This window comes from Dasypus novemcinctus, chromosome 15, assembly GCF_030445035.2.
Source record: "Dasypus novemcinctus isolate mDasNov1 chromosome 15, mDasNov1.1.hap2, whole genome shotgun sequence".
NCBI lineage: Eukaryota > Metazoa > Chordata > Mammalia > Cingulata > Dasypodidae > Dasypus > Dasypus novemcinctus.
This window is the reverse complement of record NC_080687.1, coordinates 101,208,979-101,225,716: the sequence shown is the minus strand read 5'-3', so window position 1 is coordinate 101,225,716 and position 16,738 is coordinate 101,208,979. Positions and strand designations below refer to the sequence as shown.

Genomic DNA, 16,738 nt, shown 5'->3' with positions numbered 1-16,738 from the left:
AATCAGTTCCATAATCCACCACGAATATAAGCAAATACTTAAGTCCTTGTGAATTTACTTAGCTCTTTGGGAATACACTTGCCCATTATCACACACGGCAAAGACTTCTGGTGACGGAGGAAATGAAGAGTTAGAAAGGTGTCTCAGCCTTCAGTATACCACACCGACAAAAAACTTACTGTATGGACAAGTAATGACTCAGTCAACGGACAGCTGGTACACACAAGCTAATGTTAAGAAAAATCTTAACCTTGAGATTGAACTTTCAGAGATATTTGTCCAGCCTAAAGTCATTCAGTGATCTAAGAGACTAAAAGACATGATATCCACCAACCACCCCCAAATATACCCCTTTCTCCTTTGCTTACAAGTAGAATTCTACAATATGTATTTCACTAATTTAGCTAATATGCCCATAGTTTATTAAAATGTAAAAAGCCTGAGAGAGATGGGTCCTTAAACTTTAATTCAGATGTGTTTCAAGCCTTGTGACTAGGTTCATATGTGAAGAATACGGCGGCAACTGAAAACTGCTGCTTCACAATTCCTTCTAGGGTTCATCCCCCCAAATCTGTTCAGGCCAAGGGTCTAAAGGATCAAAACCTCATGAACAACCTGTCAAATGCAAATAAGAACTTTCTAATAAGGAAAACTCCTAAATACTGGAATAGACTGAATCTCCTTCCTAGATATTCTTAAATACAATAATTTAAACAAATGAACTTTTATCTTCTAATTCCTTCTATTAATCTCAGAATCAAACTATAAATACTTTAAGGCCAGAAAATATATTCTGGATTTTGTTTAGGTCTTACTGAATTTAGCAATGTGACTGCAGGAAATTACCTTAATAACTCCACTATTAATGATATTCTGCTTTATCTTAAAGATATTTTGTAGAGGTAAAAAAGGTCTAAAGAATCATATGACAATACTAATAATGCCACATTCGGTGCTTCCTTTCCTTAACAGGATATGTCTTTAGTATTGGGAGACTTTCAAATCCCCTCAACTAAATTAACAGATTAACAAGTATGTTCTTCATTTTCTTCTTTTCTTTTCATCATCAAGTTACAATTTCATTTGTTATACCCTGGAACTATAAAAGATTTTCTGCTAAAGTATAAAAAGATCAGGATATGTGATTTTCAAATGCTATGAACCTGAAAACACAAGATGATGGTAAACAAGGTAATTTCAAATGTTTTGTTCCATATAGCTTCCAAATAAAATTGAGTTTGTGGGAAAAGCAGAGCTAAACAAAGAGACCCACCTGGAACCCCCAATTTGTTGTGGGCCTTTTGTAAGGAAGGCGTCAAGCTGCTGAAGCACTTCAGAGTGTGTGGTGTGCCCCAAAATTATTTCAACTTAGTGCCATCCGCGATGTGGGTGAGAAGGAAAAAGGGACTGAAGGGAAGCAAGGAAACCAATAATGTTCTAAAGTTGTCTGCTTTTCTAAACAGCTCTGAAAGTCTCCGCCTATGTGCCACAGGCATCATCATTTCCATTATCTAGGCAAGTACAATGGTGCAGCAACAAAACTAAGAACCTACAGCAAAATCACAACGCAGATTATCTGACACGTAAAGCTATGCTTAACAAATACGAATTTCAGTGGTGTATTTTTCTAATGCTTTTTAAAAAGCAAGGCCTTTAAAATTCCATTACCTTATAATTCTTTAAACTTTTTTTTTTACTTTAAATGTGATTATTCCTAAACCACACAAGAGTAAAATAGAGCATTTATTGATGGAATAACAAAAGTGCTTTTTTTAAATATTCTTCAAAATACATTTGTACAACTTACAATAATATATCCAAAATAACTGTATATACAAAACATTACCTAGTTTTAATGTATGTGCTTTTTTCCCCAAAAATTACAAAGTAACTTCTTTTTAATTTTTTTTTTTTGGCAAAGTTCAACCTTAACAGGTGACAATTTTAAAGGTTGGTTTAAGAAAATAGAACCTGAGGGAAATTGACACGCAAGAGTCAATGACAAGCAAGAGATTTGGAAGAATATTTTTAGTTTGTTAAATAAAAATGTTTAGAGTGATACTTTTCACATTACAAAAATAAACCAAAATGAAGAAAAGGTCACTGTAAAATGATGGAAAAAGATCTGTAGACTTGCTTTTAGTATTTCAAATAACCAACAATGCATGTCAAAAAATGAATGCAAGATCACAACAGTCTTGTATTTACTTTGTATTTGGAGAAGACAGTAAAATAAGCGGCCACATTCTATTTTCTTTTAATTGCTATTAATATGATTGATCTGATTGGCTCTTCGATGAATTTCATCCAAGAAGTTCTCCAGTTGTTCTATTAGCATTCGTTTTTTAAACCTGTATGAAAAATTAAGTAATATCACTCTCAAAATTCTTTTTAATGAAGTTATATACTAGCATAAGGCTTTTTTTTTTTTTAAACTGGTTTCGGAAGATTTTTCAAAAATGAAAATAAAAATAAAATCAACATTCTATGATACATAAAATCTGTTGGAAGATTTAAATTACTGAATCGGTAACACTACTATAGTTTGTCCCTAAAACAAACAATCTAGACCTAGCTACAATGGGAAAAAGACCATTCCTTAGACAACCATGATGATTTAAAAAAAACAACAACAACCCACTAATATATAAGGGTTGTAAATAATCTAGCATTATTTGGATTCCCAAAACAATTGCTCCAGTAGCTGAGCGCCTGTTTCCCATGTACGAGGTTCCAGGTTCGATGCCCGGTAACTCCTGAAAACAAACAACGGAAGAGCCAACTCCCATTGAGAAGTGGATGCAGCTCAGTGGTTGAGCGCCTGCTTCCCATGTACGAGGTCCTGGGTTCAATCCCCAGGACCTCCTAAAAAAAAAAACCCCAAACAAACAAAAAACCATGCTGTCCTACTATTACAATTTAGAAGTTAGTAAATTGAGGATGGGATAACAAGACATCAAATGACAATTTTTTAAGTCAGCAATCACTAGAGGTAGACTATTTCAAATTAAAATTGAATCCCTCTGTATCAATACTGTTTCTGTGGGAACAGGTGTGGCTCAGTGGTTTGAGCAACTGCTTCCCATGTTTGAAGGACCAGGTTCAATTCCTGGTATCTCCTTTAAAAACAAGAGAGAGAGAGAGAGAGAGAAAGAAAATACTGTTGGTGCTTTTTATAATATCCAAAAACACTATATAGTCTATATCTACCTTCTCTCCACTTACAGTCACCATAATATTACACAACTCTCTACAAGGTGGGAAAAGCAGAGTGCAGGTACCAGCCAGATACTTAGAAACATGGCCAAATCCATGATGTCAGAGGTTTGATCTGATAGAATATTACCATAAAGAGCAGAAGAGGTTAAATACTAGAAATTATATGAAAAGTTACAGCCTCATCTTGATCCATTAAAGTGCCCTATGCATTATTCACTCAAAAGAGAAAAAAAGGAAAAAAGAATTAACTGCTCTAAAACCTCTGTGTGTAGCATGGAAGAAAGTGGGGGGCTAATTAAAGGGTGGGTATGTTTACATTAGGAAGGTCAGACAGGATAAACGCTCACTTTTCTTAAAATACTAAAATTCTTGGAGGAAAAATAAAAAATTGTTTAGTGTGCTTTTAAACATAAACTACGCTTTTCAGTTAATTGAACTTCCTAGTTTTCATTTATAACCTTGCTCCATAATCCTGCTACTGAAGTACATAATAATAGGCAAGCAATCATAAGGCCCAATACAAATGAACCGTATTCCTACATTCAGACATCACCTTTTCTAATCACTGATGAATACTAACTGTGGTCCAAATATATATTCATATAAAGGAGAAAAAGGCTGTTTTAAAAAAAAAAAAGCCACTAAAAATCCAAAAAGGATACATGAGAATTATGCAAGTATCTAGTAATTTGCAAGGAGAAAAGAAAGTTGCCCACAATTTCTGAAGACTTCGTATGTGACAATTTTCTAAGTGAACTTTTTAATAAACCAGAAAAGAGATAGAAGTACTTATGAGTGTCATATACATGCATAAACAACACAAATGCAAAATAGATACTTTTAAAATAACAACTGTATATACTTTCATTATTTAATAATGTGCAATAGTTTATTTACCTTGATGCTTCCTTAATGACATTTTGTAAAAATATTAGTCTTGTTTGTAAACTCCCTTGCACATGCTTCAGTAAAGTGAAGATTCTTTCATATTCTTAAAACAAGAGAAGCAAAATAGAAAAATTATTAAATTGCTTTCATTTGCATCCTTATTCAATATAAGATATATACTAAGGCAAAAACAAAAATATTCTACATAAAAATTTTACTCACTTAAGATCTTTATAATGGATTTAACATATTTATATGAAAGATAATAAACATAAAAATATTAGAAAAATCTTGTGATTTTTTGCTAAGCTTATTCTTAGTAATTTTTAATTGTTGCTATTTCAAATACTGTCTTCTATCCATTTTCCCTTTTACTTATTGATTGTCTATGTAAGTGCTATTGATGCCCATATATTGTAAGCAGATACCTTACTGCCTTTGTTTTTAAAGGAGGTACCAGAGATTGAACCCAGGACCTAGTACATGGGAAGCAGGCGCTCAACCACTGAGCTATATCTGCTGGTTTTTTTGTTTGTGTTTTTAGGAGGTACCAAGGATCAAACTTGGGATCTCGTACATGAGAAACAGGTGCTCAACCACTTGAGCTTCACCTTCTCCCTCTTTTTGTTAAAGTACCCTTCTTAAGGTATCAATAATAAAGCTTGGAAGGACAAGTAAATAGATTTTTAGTAGTACTGTTGGAAAAATAAGTGGCCGTGACAAAAACCACCCTTATAATTAAAATTCTAAACTACAGCTAACATGGGGGTAAATAGAGGAGGAAAAAATAAGGTTAAGAGTGCTGTTCAGGGTGGCGGACTTGGCCCAGTGGTTAGGGCGTCTGCCTACCACATGGGAGGTCCGCGGTTCAAACCTGGGGCCTCCTTGACCCGTGTGTAGCTGGCCCATACACGCAAGGAGTGCCGTGCCATGCAGGGGTGTCCCCCGCGTAGGGAAGCCCCATGCACAAGAAGTGCGCCCCATAAGGAGAGCTGCCCAGCGCGAAAGGAAGTGCAGCCTGCCCAGGAATGGCACCGCACACACGGAGAGCTGACAAAGCAAGATGACGCAACAAAAAGAAACACAGATTCCCGTGCCGCTGACAACAACAGAAGTGGACAAAGTAGCAGACACAGCAAACAGACACAGAGAACAGACAACCGGGGTGGGGTGGGGGGTGGGGGGGGAGAGAAATAAATGAATAAATAAATCTTTGGGGAAAAAAAAAAGAGTGCTGTTCAGTTTCAAATTTGGCATCAAATCTTGCCAAGGACTCGAAAACCCTAAAACAGGGTTTCTTAACCTTTTTTGTCCCCGGGACCCCTTACTAATTCAGGTGAAAACCACGGACCCCTTACTAAGGCCACACTATACTGTATAGTATTTAAAAAACATATCACACCAGCACCAACACGTCCCCACAGAATTTTTTTTTTTTTTAAATTTCAACTCCAGCTCATGGATTCCTGGTTAAGAACTCTCCTGCCCTGGGAGGCAAGGACTGAGTCTTATCCACTTCTGGATCACCTGCGGGTCACTGTGTCGTCACAGCAGGTCATCTGTCAACATCTTCTAAATGAACGCCAATAATATTTGACAAGATTTTCCACCAAGTTCTTTTGTATTCATATAACAGTATTCATAGCTGTCATTTTTCCAGGCTGAACACAACTCTGGTCCCTATCATAGCTCAGGTCTTAAGACACAGTAGGAGGCAGGATGCCAAGAGCTCTATAGACGTAAAGTCATTTAATCTTCACTACATCTTTTTGGGTTAGCTGCTACGCTATGAATTCAGCTGCCTGATAAAAATACTACTAAAGACTATGAGTTCCTGTTCTGTCAGGAACTATGTGTAATTTATCTGTGTATTCTTCCTCTGCTCTCAGCATCTCCTGCACATCATACCAAGGTAGCATTCCCCGGGACATAGCAGATATTCAATAAGTATTTGTAGGATGAATAAAGAAACAAATCTTATATATCTAGGAACAAATGATCAAGATTGATCTTTTTGTTACGATTGATCTTTTTGTTAATCTGACTACATTTTAGTTCGTTTGGCTTTTTTTTTTTAACACACACGGAAATCCTACTTGAGGTTGCTGTCTAATTATACATACTTCTTCCTGGCTTTCGAATCTCTTTCATTATTTGTGCTTTGAGTTCGGTGTTGACCTCTTCATGGCTTCTGCAATGCACCAATTTCTTTCCTTTGCTCAGTGAAGATGCTGGCATATTCTCCTCAGCGCACTGTTGCTTATCTCTTGGTTCCTCATGATTTTCTAAAAATCCACCAACATTAAGGTCATTAGTTCCTAAATGGTCATGACCAACAGCCTCTGTATGATTGGTCGGTCGTTCTAGTAAATTGGCCGGAGAAGAGGATGTTGACAATTCAGTATCCATAGCATTTGGTGTAATGTCCGATGAGAGTTGGTCTGCAACATGATTTTCAACCACATCATCCATTGTCGAATCATTAGTGGTTTCTGAAACTAAAAACAAAAATAAGAAAAAGAATGGTAACAGTCATTTCAAAGCACTCAGTAAAGAAAGCTATGAAGGAAAAACAGACAGCAAATCATAAGTGATTTCCCTGACTAACACAAATTAACAAATAATATGGTATGATATGGTTCTCAAGCTTTGCCAAATAAGATTTCAGTGTGAATCAATGTGGACCAATGTGGTGGATTTCAATGTGAAACATTTACATTACTGACAAAATCTTTGCAATTTCTGTCACTAAGGAAGGAGGGGGAGGGGAAACTAATTTCAAGCAGCTTTTAGTTCTCTGGTTTACTCTATGGCCATCTTATTAACCCAGTACACTTTTTGCTTTGGTGAAGTACACATGATGAAAATCATCATGGACATGTTTCCCTAAGAGAGCCCTGGCTCATTCCATCCTAACCCAGCTGTATATATCTATTATCATTTATAGGCAAAAGGAGAGCCTAAAGGATTTGACTAACAGTTTATACTGTTCCATACTCTGCAGGGAACCTCTGAACATCAAATTTCACAGTACGGCCTTTTCTTATAACCAACCCTCTAGCCCTCATCATTTGAACAACCTGGGGCCCGCACTGCGGCTCATTAGGCCATCAAACCCCAAAGCTTGCAAACTTGCCACTTAATGCCACATTATTAGACTTGTTTACCCACAGAAAGCAACTGAATTCTAAGTTCCCCAGGTACTCATCAACCTCCGGCCACCAGCTAAAGTCATCACTATACTCATCCCCATAAATTCCCTCAACTCCCCCCATCCTAAATCTTTTCCCATGATATGCAAAACTATTCTTTTTTGTTTTTTTCTTTTTTAAAAAGGCTCCCTCATCTGTTCTTTGCTCATTGTTTTTTGTGGTCATTGTCTGCTTGTTGTTAGTTTTTCTTCTTTAGGAGGCAATGGGAACCAAACCTGGGACCTCCCATGTGGAGATGGGCACTCAAATGCTTGACCCACATCTACTCCCCCTGCAACTTATCTTCACTGAATATTCTCTACAACTCCTCAGGCTTCAACTGAAACCCAGCTCTTCCCTAGAGAAACTGCCTTCTCCTTTTCAGACCTCAAGTAGAAACTGCATTCTCTCTAACACTCTCCCCACGTATAAAAAATCCAGGCCCTGGAACCACTGATGCTGTCGCCGCCTAGTGCCACTTCAAGACCATTTCTCCTATGCACTCTGGTGAAACCTCCTCCTCCTCTTCTGAGGCTCAGCCATGCCACTCACCCTTTCTCTCCTCCTATCTTATGTCCACCTCCAGGGCACAGCCCTCTGTCACTCGTGTCTCTGGCACTTGGTTCACAGCCCTCCTCCCACTCTCCCCCACCCCAGGCCCCTGCCATCATTCTAGGTCCTGACTACCCAAAGTGTGCTAAGTTACACAAGGGCACAGCACCAGCGGAGAGCCAGCCAGAGCCGACGGATCAACATCACAACTGAACAAGACCCCCAGATGACCCACACGCACAGTAAAGCCTGAGAGGGCTTGTGGTGAGAGAAGTCAACGCCAACAACCTGCACTTGCACTTCTTCAGCGTATCTCCAAAGAGCTTTTCCACTTACACTTTCACCTTCCACATCAAACACAAATGCAGGTATCTAGGAGCCTGAACCCTTACCTCTGCAGTACTCTTGGCTACTGCTCTTTAACTCATCCAGACTTTTCCTTCAGCAACTTCTCTTCTTTTTCCCTCTTCAATGCCCACTTATCAGTCAGGCCAGCTTATATCCCATGCCGTATCAATTTTGCCAATGTCCCAAATGTTCTTGTTCTACTGTCTTTTCAAACATCAACTGGGCAAAACCCCCAAATCAGACGACTGTCAATCTAGACTGGATGAATCTGTCTTCTTACTCCAGAGCTACATTTGAACTAATCGGCACTACCCAATCACCATCTTTAGCTGGATCCTCAGCATGGCCCACCAATCTTTTACAACCTTCTCTCCTTCTCCCACAAAAGATCATTCACACCTTCTCCAATCTCTTCAAATCACCGCCTTTCCCAGTATCTCCTTCCTATTTTCTCATCTATCACTCCTCCCTTTATCCACTTTGTTTAGGCTTTTGCTTCCTTTACCCCACTAAATTTGCTCTTACTGAGATAGACAAAGGCACACGGACTCTTTCTGACCCTTGCCTTACCTGTTTGAGAAGTTTCTGCGCCCACCAACACGCGCGTTCTCCCTTTGGCTTCCCTGGCACTTACTCCTTCCTGTATTTTCTCTTCTTTGATTCTTCTCAGTATTCTTTTCTGAATCTTCTTTCTCTATTGAACTTTGGCATTTTCAAGGTTTGGTTCTAGGCCACTATTTTTTTCTCACTCTTCCCCTTGGTAAGATTTTGTACACTCCAATGGGCTTTGAAGTTATTGATACCTACTTCTCAAATCCAGTCCTCTTCTCCCAAGTCCCACACTCAAATATCCATCTTCCAACCTAGAATCTGTACTTCTAAACTAAACTCACTCATCATCTTCTTCTTCTACCCTACACGATCTCATCATCTATCCAAAGTCTCTCAAGAATGAAGCCTGACCCCCATCATCCAATAAATCACCCAGTCCTTTCCTGATATATCCAACTATTTCTCAAATACAATTTTTCTTGCAACCCTACTGTGAAGTCACTATTATCTCTTCCTTGGTCTCTACAATAATGCCATATCTGGTCCCTCTTCATTCATAATTAGTATTTGATAACATCAAATACCTGGTCACTGTCCACATTCTCCTATTATCTTTATACATTTATTTGTTTAAAACTTTTGTTTTTATTTGATACACTGCAAGTGGTTTCTAGTATTTTTTAATCTATAAGATCCTTCTACAGCTCTTTTTTTTTGCTATGCATGTTTTTCTAGGGTTTTAAAAAAAATATCAACCACAACAGATTCTTTGTCCTATAGAGTTTCCTACAATCTAAATTTTGTTAACTGTATCCCCAATTTGTCATTTATAATGTTCTTCTATTCCATGTATTTCCTATAAATTGGTAGGGAGTTAGATCTGACAGTCAATTTTCTATTTGGCAAGACTACTTCAAAGGTAGTACTGCATATTTCCACAAGGAGGCATAAAACATGCAATCTGGTTTCTCTCCAATTAAGAGGTTATCAGCCACAAACAATCACCACCTGTATCTAGTAATTCATTAAGGGTTCTCCACATCCATTCTTGTCCCTCTGATAACATTCCACACATTACAGTCGGCCTGGTCTTCATAAATGCTCGTCCTATCAGGCCACTACCTCTTCAAAGCCTCCCAATGCTCCCAATGTTCTTAAAAGACAGCCTAGAATCTTCATGGCTTTGAGGCCCTCCATGATCTGGCTTCTGCTTATTTTTCAGTTCTCACCTTACCACATTCCCAGTACCCTTGCTGTACTGGAATTCTCTCCATTTCCTTAATGCCCTTCTCTTTACTTCGTACTTTTGCACGTACTCTTCTTACAATACTATCTCTAGCATAGGCGAGCGCACAGCTTTATTTAACTAATTCCCATATACATCCTGCCAATGTTCGTTTAAACCAGTTCTTAACAAGGAGTCTGTGAGTTCAGATGATCACTATCGTCTGGGTCACTGCTCTCCTTAATGTCAAACATTGTGCAAACTAGCATATGTATTTACTAATCAGTTGTTGAATTAAACTAAAATTGGAAACCATTTTCCACAGGTATCGATAATGACCCTTTTAAAAATGTTGTTTTGAGATACGTAAGATATGCAAATGATATCTTAGGGCATAATAGCTGACAGAAAGTATTATGAATATATGACATGCTCAAAAAACAGTTCATTAAAAACTCATACAAAAAATTGTTACATATTGATTTAGAATAAACAAACATCTCCTTTAAGACTCACTGGACTCTCAATCATTTTTTCTTATATCTATTAGAAAAATCTTTCCCAAAAAGGAACCAAAAAAGTGTGTGGGGGAGGGAGGAGAGCTTTGAAAAATAAACAGCTCTTACTTTTATGAAGAGGAAGGGGCTTAATAAGATCTGGCTGTGCTTGAGTCACAGGTACAGGTGGTCCTTTTCCTCCAATGTGATTGTTCACAACAGGATTCTGTTGTCTGCCTCTGAGTAGTGGGGACATACAGCGGCGTCTTTTGGGGATCCCTTGCATATTTGGTTCTCCAGGTCGTTTATGTTTATTTTGAGGTCCAGCCACAAATTCATCTGCTTCATCTATCATCATTCCCTAAAACAGAAAAATAACATAAAATTCCCTGAATTCACATGAATTTTTAAATGGCACAACTAAGATTCAAATTAAAACTACTGGTGTTAACAACTATGTTGATACTAATTACACAACCACGAAAATAGTTTCAGCTTACTTTAGTCAAATTATGAACTGTTATCCATAGAGCCTAGCACAATTCTTGGCACACACCAAGTACTCCATATATATTTGTTAAATGAAGGAAGGAGTGGTCAAATAAAAGATTAATTTCTAAGGTGATGGTGTGAGTAGAAATCAAGTACTCTTAAATGATGTCTAACTTTACTTAATAAAGGGATTTTTTAACTTATTGTACAATAATATCACAATAGTCCTAAGTCTTAAGAAGTATACTATTTAAGTGGCCAAAATGTCTTTCAAAATGAGTCACAAAGGCCAACTTACTCTCTGTAAGATTCAACTTGCAAGAAGGTCAAAAAGCAACTTGAAAGTTGAGAGTGAAGACAAAATTTTAACATGACTGTCTACATAAAACAAACGAGGCAAGAGGTTGTTATGAATTTTACTTCATATCCTTTTTTACCAAAAAAAAAAAAAAAAAAAAGTGCAAAACACACCAGCCATCCCAAAAAAGAGGAAATATATGTTCTTTCACTCGTGTAGCACTGATGATAAAATTGATGGAATGATTCAATACAAAAACATAAGATGGCAAATCTTTCTTAAATTACAATATGTAGCCCCTCACTTCAGTCTAAGAACTGAGAGAGACTACTAAATCCTCAGTGGCTAACACAAAAAAATTATGTAACAGAACATCTAAAAATTACCTTTTTATCCAGCTTAAAGGGGTTCCCAAATGTATGCAATCTTCGAGGCTGATCAGGATCGAGTTCTCTTAGTGGAGAAGGTACTTGCTTGAGGTATTCCTGGTAATTTCCCATTTGTGCTATAGGAACACTATGCACTTGATCTTTTCAAACAAACACAACAAAAGTTAACCTCAATAAAACTACACCCATCTAGTCACCAAATAATGTCTTTTGCTACCTAATGTTATTCTAGGCAGTATTCCCTTATCACATTTTCTAAAGTAGGTTGTTTTATTTATATATATTTTGGCATAAAATCTTAAGATAATCTGAAAATAAAATTTCAAATACTGATTTTCTAAACAAAAAAGACTGCAGTTAATTTCAATGCATAAAGTGGGCAATATGTATATTACCATGAAAAGGTATGTCTATATTTGTTCCAAAGAAGCAAAATTTAATTACAACAGAGTTTATTGGAAAGAGAAGTCACATAGTTAACCTTTTTTATACAAAGCTATAAGCTAGAATGCTTAAACCAGAGGGGGCAAAGGGTTATATTTTTATCTGACTCAATTCATAGTAGGTTCCCATGTGTACAGCTGAAGGAAATAATCTGAATGTGGCAAGTACTGACCATTCACAGTTAAGCCACCATATATTACAGTAACACAAGAAACTGGTTTTGTGTCTTTCTATCTCTGCGTAAAATTTATGAGGTAGGCAAAAAGGGAGGTTACCTCTGGGGAGTAGAATTTGGGACAACAGTGATGGAGGAGAAAAAGGAAGAGAAACAGAGATGAGTCACTTTTTACTTTACTAGTTTGAATTTTATAGTGAGGCTGAAATACTGTAATAATTCTTTAAAATTTTCACTATCATATCATGTTTTTTAAGACTATAAAGAAAAGAAAATTACAAAAGAAATATCATTATTAAAACCACGACCTAACCTTCATCCTGTCCTTTAAGAAATTTGCGGGTGCTCTTCAAAAGATTAGATCTCATTCTTGTTAAGTGATCCAAAAGATTCCGTCTTGGTATGTCATAAGCATTTCTAAATGTCTGTGGTTTCAAATCCTATTGTTAAAGACAAAATTTATTTTCAAACACAGAAGTAAGAAAGTGAAGATGCCTGCCACATAGGTTTGGGATAAGATATGTAAATTAACTAGCTAGCTGAAGAAACAGAATAAAGACAAATGATGTCTGTCTTAAAGTTCTGTTTTAGAACCAAAAGAAGGAAATCTTAGAAATTCAGAGTTGAGATCAAATTTCTAACAAATTGAGCTGAACAAAAATAAAAAGGCTCCGGACGTGACAGCCTAAGTTTTCTATCAACTCAACTATTCAAGCCAGTATTTAGATGATCAACAGGTATGATAAAAAAGGAATTCCAATGTTTGTAGTGAGCCAAACCAAATAATCTCAAATTCCTATCTACCTCTAAAATTTTATCACATATATATTCTGGTTAGGAGACATAAAAATCCTATAAAATGAATTTCCAAATTTTAAACAATTTGAAGTTTTTTTAAAAGCACTTTGAGGAATAATTCACAAATGATAAAATGACCCATTTTAAGTATACGGTTTGATGAGTTTTAAATTCCAATTTTAGAATACTTCCACCATCCCAAAAAGTTCCTTGTACCTATCTGTAATCAGTCTCCAATCCCATCCCCAGAGAACCAATCGCTCATCTGCTCTGTGTATATTCTACTTTATAATGAAGTATAATAACTGGCATGATGTTTTTAAAATTCATCCATGTTGCTGATCTTATCAGCAGCCCATTCTTTTTGATTGCTGTGCAGTATTCCATGACATGGATACACACAGCTTTATCCATTCATCAGCTGACAGACCTTTGGGTTGTTTCCAATTTTGGGTTATTATTCTATGAACATTCGTGCACAAGCCTTGGATGGACACATTTTCATTTCTCTTGGGTGCCCACAAATAGAACTGCTGGTTGTATAGCAAGTGTATATTTAACTAAAACTGCAAACTGTTTTCCAAAGTGGCCATACCATTTTACATTCCCATCAGAATTATGTGAGAGTTCTACTTGTTACACATTCTAATACTTGACTTTTACCAGTCTTTTAAATTTTAGCCATTCTAGTGGGTATAAAGAGGTATCTCATTACGGTTGTAATTTGTATTTCCCTAATGGTTAATGATTATGCCCATCTTTTCATGTGTGTATTTGCCATTTGGAGATCTTTGGGTAAGTGCCTGTTCAAATATTTTCCCCTTTAAAAAAAAAAAAAGGAGGTAAGAGGAGGACTAAGACGGACTACTGATGCTTAACGTATGTAGAAGTTTTAATTAGCATTACTGTAAAAGTATAGAAATGTAGAGTTGATGGTAACACATTATAGTGAATAATAGCTGTGTACATGGGGATGTGGCTGAAAATGGTATTCTGGGGATGTAAATGCCAACTGACATTATGCTAGACAATCTAAGGACTGAAAAAGCACAGTAAACCCGGAGGTGGATGAGAATTGTGGTTGATGGTACTGATGCAAAAGTGTCCTTTGTGAGCTAGAGCAAATGTACATCACTACTGCAGGGTGGTGGGAATGGGGAGAAGCATGGGAAAAAGACAACTGTAGTGATCTATGGACTGTGATAAACAGTAATAATGTAATATTCTTGCATCAATGCCAGAGATGAACTGTGTTGATAATAGGGAGTATGGAAAATGTGTGTCAAATATACACTATGGGGAAGTGGTTGTGGTTCAAGTGATAAAGCATCTGGGTGCAGGGTTCTCCTGACCCATGTGGAGCTGGCCCACACCCAGTGCTACCACACGCAAGGAGTGCTGTGCCACGCAGGGATGTCCCCTGTGTAGGGGAGCCCCATGCACAGGGAGTGCACCCCACGAGGAGAGACGCCCCACGCGAAGAAAGGCGCAGCTGGCCCAGGAGTGGCGCCACACACACGGACAGATGACACAGCAAGATGACACAACAACAACAAAAAAAAGCGACTAAGTTTCCCAGTCCTGCGTGACAAGAATGCAAGTGGATGTAGAACAACACACAGCAAATGGACACAAAGAGCAAACAACAGGAGGAGAAGGGGAGAGAGGAAAAAAAAAAAGTACACTATAGCCCCGGTAATAATCGGATGATATTATCTCATAATCTGTAACAAATGTTCAACATGGTGTAGTGTGTTGATAAAGGGGTGTTTTTTGGGAATTCTGTACATGTGCAGGATTGTTTTGCTAGCTTACAACTTTGTGATAAAAATATATTTAAAAAATAGTAATAGGGTGCGTTGGGGGGAAATACACCAAATGTAACATAAGGATTATAATTAGTAGTAAGATTTTGACAATATTCTTTCATAATTTGTAACAAATGTCTCACGACGATACAAGGTGTTGGTGGAGAGTTAATGGAAGGTTGATGTATGGGACCCCTGTATGACCTTATGCGTATCTGCTTTCTAAGTTTACAGCTTTTACTATATACTTATTGTTCATGTATGCTCATATATAAATGATATAAAAAATAAAAATAGGGTGGATTGGAGGAAAAATATTTTGGTTAGTAGCAACATTTTGAGGATGCTCTTTAATCATAGTTAAAAATATTTAACAACAATGCAAGTTATTCGTGGTAGGGTGAGGTATAAGAGCCCTGTATATGTTATATAAGTTAGCTTTGTAAGTTCACATCTATTATGATACACTTATAAGTATGTTCATGTATGAGTGATATACCTAAATCAAATTTTTTTTTACTGAAAAAAGAAAAGAATATGTTGCAATCAAAAAAAATTTCATTGTTTTATAGATGGATAGCCAACTGTTCTCACACCCACTGAATTATGTTTGTGCCTTTGTTAAAAATCAACATACGTGAGTCTATTTCCAGGTTCTATTTTGTTCCCTGATCTATATGTTTATCCTTATGCCGACATCATACTGTGTTGCCCATATTAGTTGTATAGTAAGTTTATAAATCAGATGGTGTAAGTCCTTCAACTTCATTCTTCTTTTCCAACATTGTTTTGGCCATTCTAGGACCTTTGCATTTCCCTATCAATTTTAGAATCAGGTTGTCCATTTCTACCAAAAGCTTGCTGGGATGAAAATCTTTTTAGGTAATGAGTACTGACTGTGCATTTTAGGACCATGCTGTGTACAATGTCATCAGTAAAAGTACCCAAATGCAGTGAAATCGTAGTAGGCTAAACTCTACCATTAGCTATTGGGCAATATCTAAACCTCTGTTATCTCAACTACAAAATGAATGGGCTAGTCTATTCTTCATCCACTGATCCACTCACCATGCCCAGTGCTTTAATTCTAAAACTCATTGATTCAGGGATAGTACAACGATTTATTTATTCAACAATACAATGGAATATAACTAGAGTAGAACTAAATTCATATGGCTGTTACCTTATTCAGCAAAGCAACTTGGAAACCAGTGTATTCCTTCATATTAAGGTCTAGCAGTCTGTGAGGAACATCCTCTGAAATTCCCTGGAGTAGCTGTTGAAAATCTTTCCTATAAGCCATTGATAAACCATGTGATCGGCTGCGTACTTTAATCCCGGTTTCCTGTACTACTTTCTTGCCTACGGAGCCAATGACTCTATCAGATTCTATTTTGGCCTGAATTAAAAATAAACAAGAGTGTCTTGGTATAATTTAAATTGATAAATCAGATACATTAGTCAGTCTGGGTCTTCTATGTATTAAATATCTATTATAATTTTTACAAGTATATAAGAAATTAGAAGTTCAAGTAGCACAAAATTTATGTCAAATAGTAGGTAAACTAAAGACGATTTAAATATTAATGTCTTATGATTTTACATCATTACAACTCTAAACTTTTAGAGTTGGGCAAACAAACACAATTCTAATTTGTTATTTATTAATATTCTCTATGTTTAAACCATGAAAATTAAATGTATCATAAATGAAAAGATACATTCTCAATTCAGAGGTAAGAGAAAATTAGAGAAAAAAAATCATAAAAAATACTTAAACATTCTAATTATAGCAAACAGTAATGCAGTGTTTCAGTAAAAGGCAAATAGTTAATGTATCAACTTCTCCCCACACTTATTTG

The 16,738-nt window shown here is 36.7% G+C and overlaps 1 protein-coding gene across 3 annotated transcripts in view; it reads right to left on the bottom strand.

The window, feature by feature from the left end:
- Positions 1 to 1,730: 1,730 nt before the first annotated feature.
- Positions 1,731 to 16,738, bottom strand: part of INTS6 (integrator complex subunit 6) — a 100,903-nt gene continuing 85,895 nt past the window's right edge. For all 3 annotated transcript variants that reach the window (XM_071208326.1, XM_058276775.2, XM_058276773.1), the window contains 7 exons: positions 16,060 to 16,275; positions 12,584 to 12,710; positions 11,649 to 11,791; positions 10,602 to 10,833; positions 6,231 to 6,605; positions 4,117 to 4,210; positions 1,731 to 2,351 (listed from right to left, as the gene is read on the bottom strand). In XM_071208326.1, the coding sequence (XP_071064427.1) occupies positions 2,258 to 2,351; positions 4,117 to 4,210; positions 6,231 to 6,605; positions 10,602 to 10,833; positions 11,649 to 11,791; positions 12,584 to 12,710; positions 16,060 to 16,275 (1,281 nt within the window). In that variant the 3' untranslated portion in view covers positions 1,731 to 2,257. The remainder of the gene's footprint in view (positions 2,352 to 4,116; positions 4,211 to 6,230; positions 6,606 to 10,601; positions 10,834 to 11,648; positions 11,792 to 12,583; positions 12,711 to 16,059; positions 16,276 to 16,738) is intronic.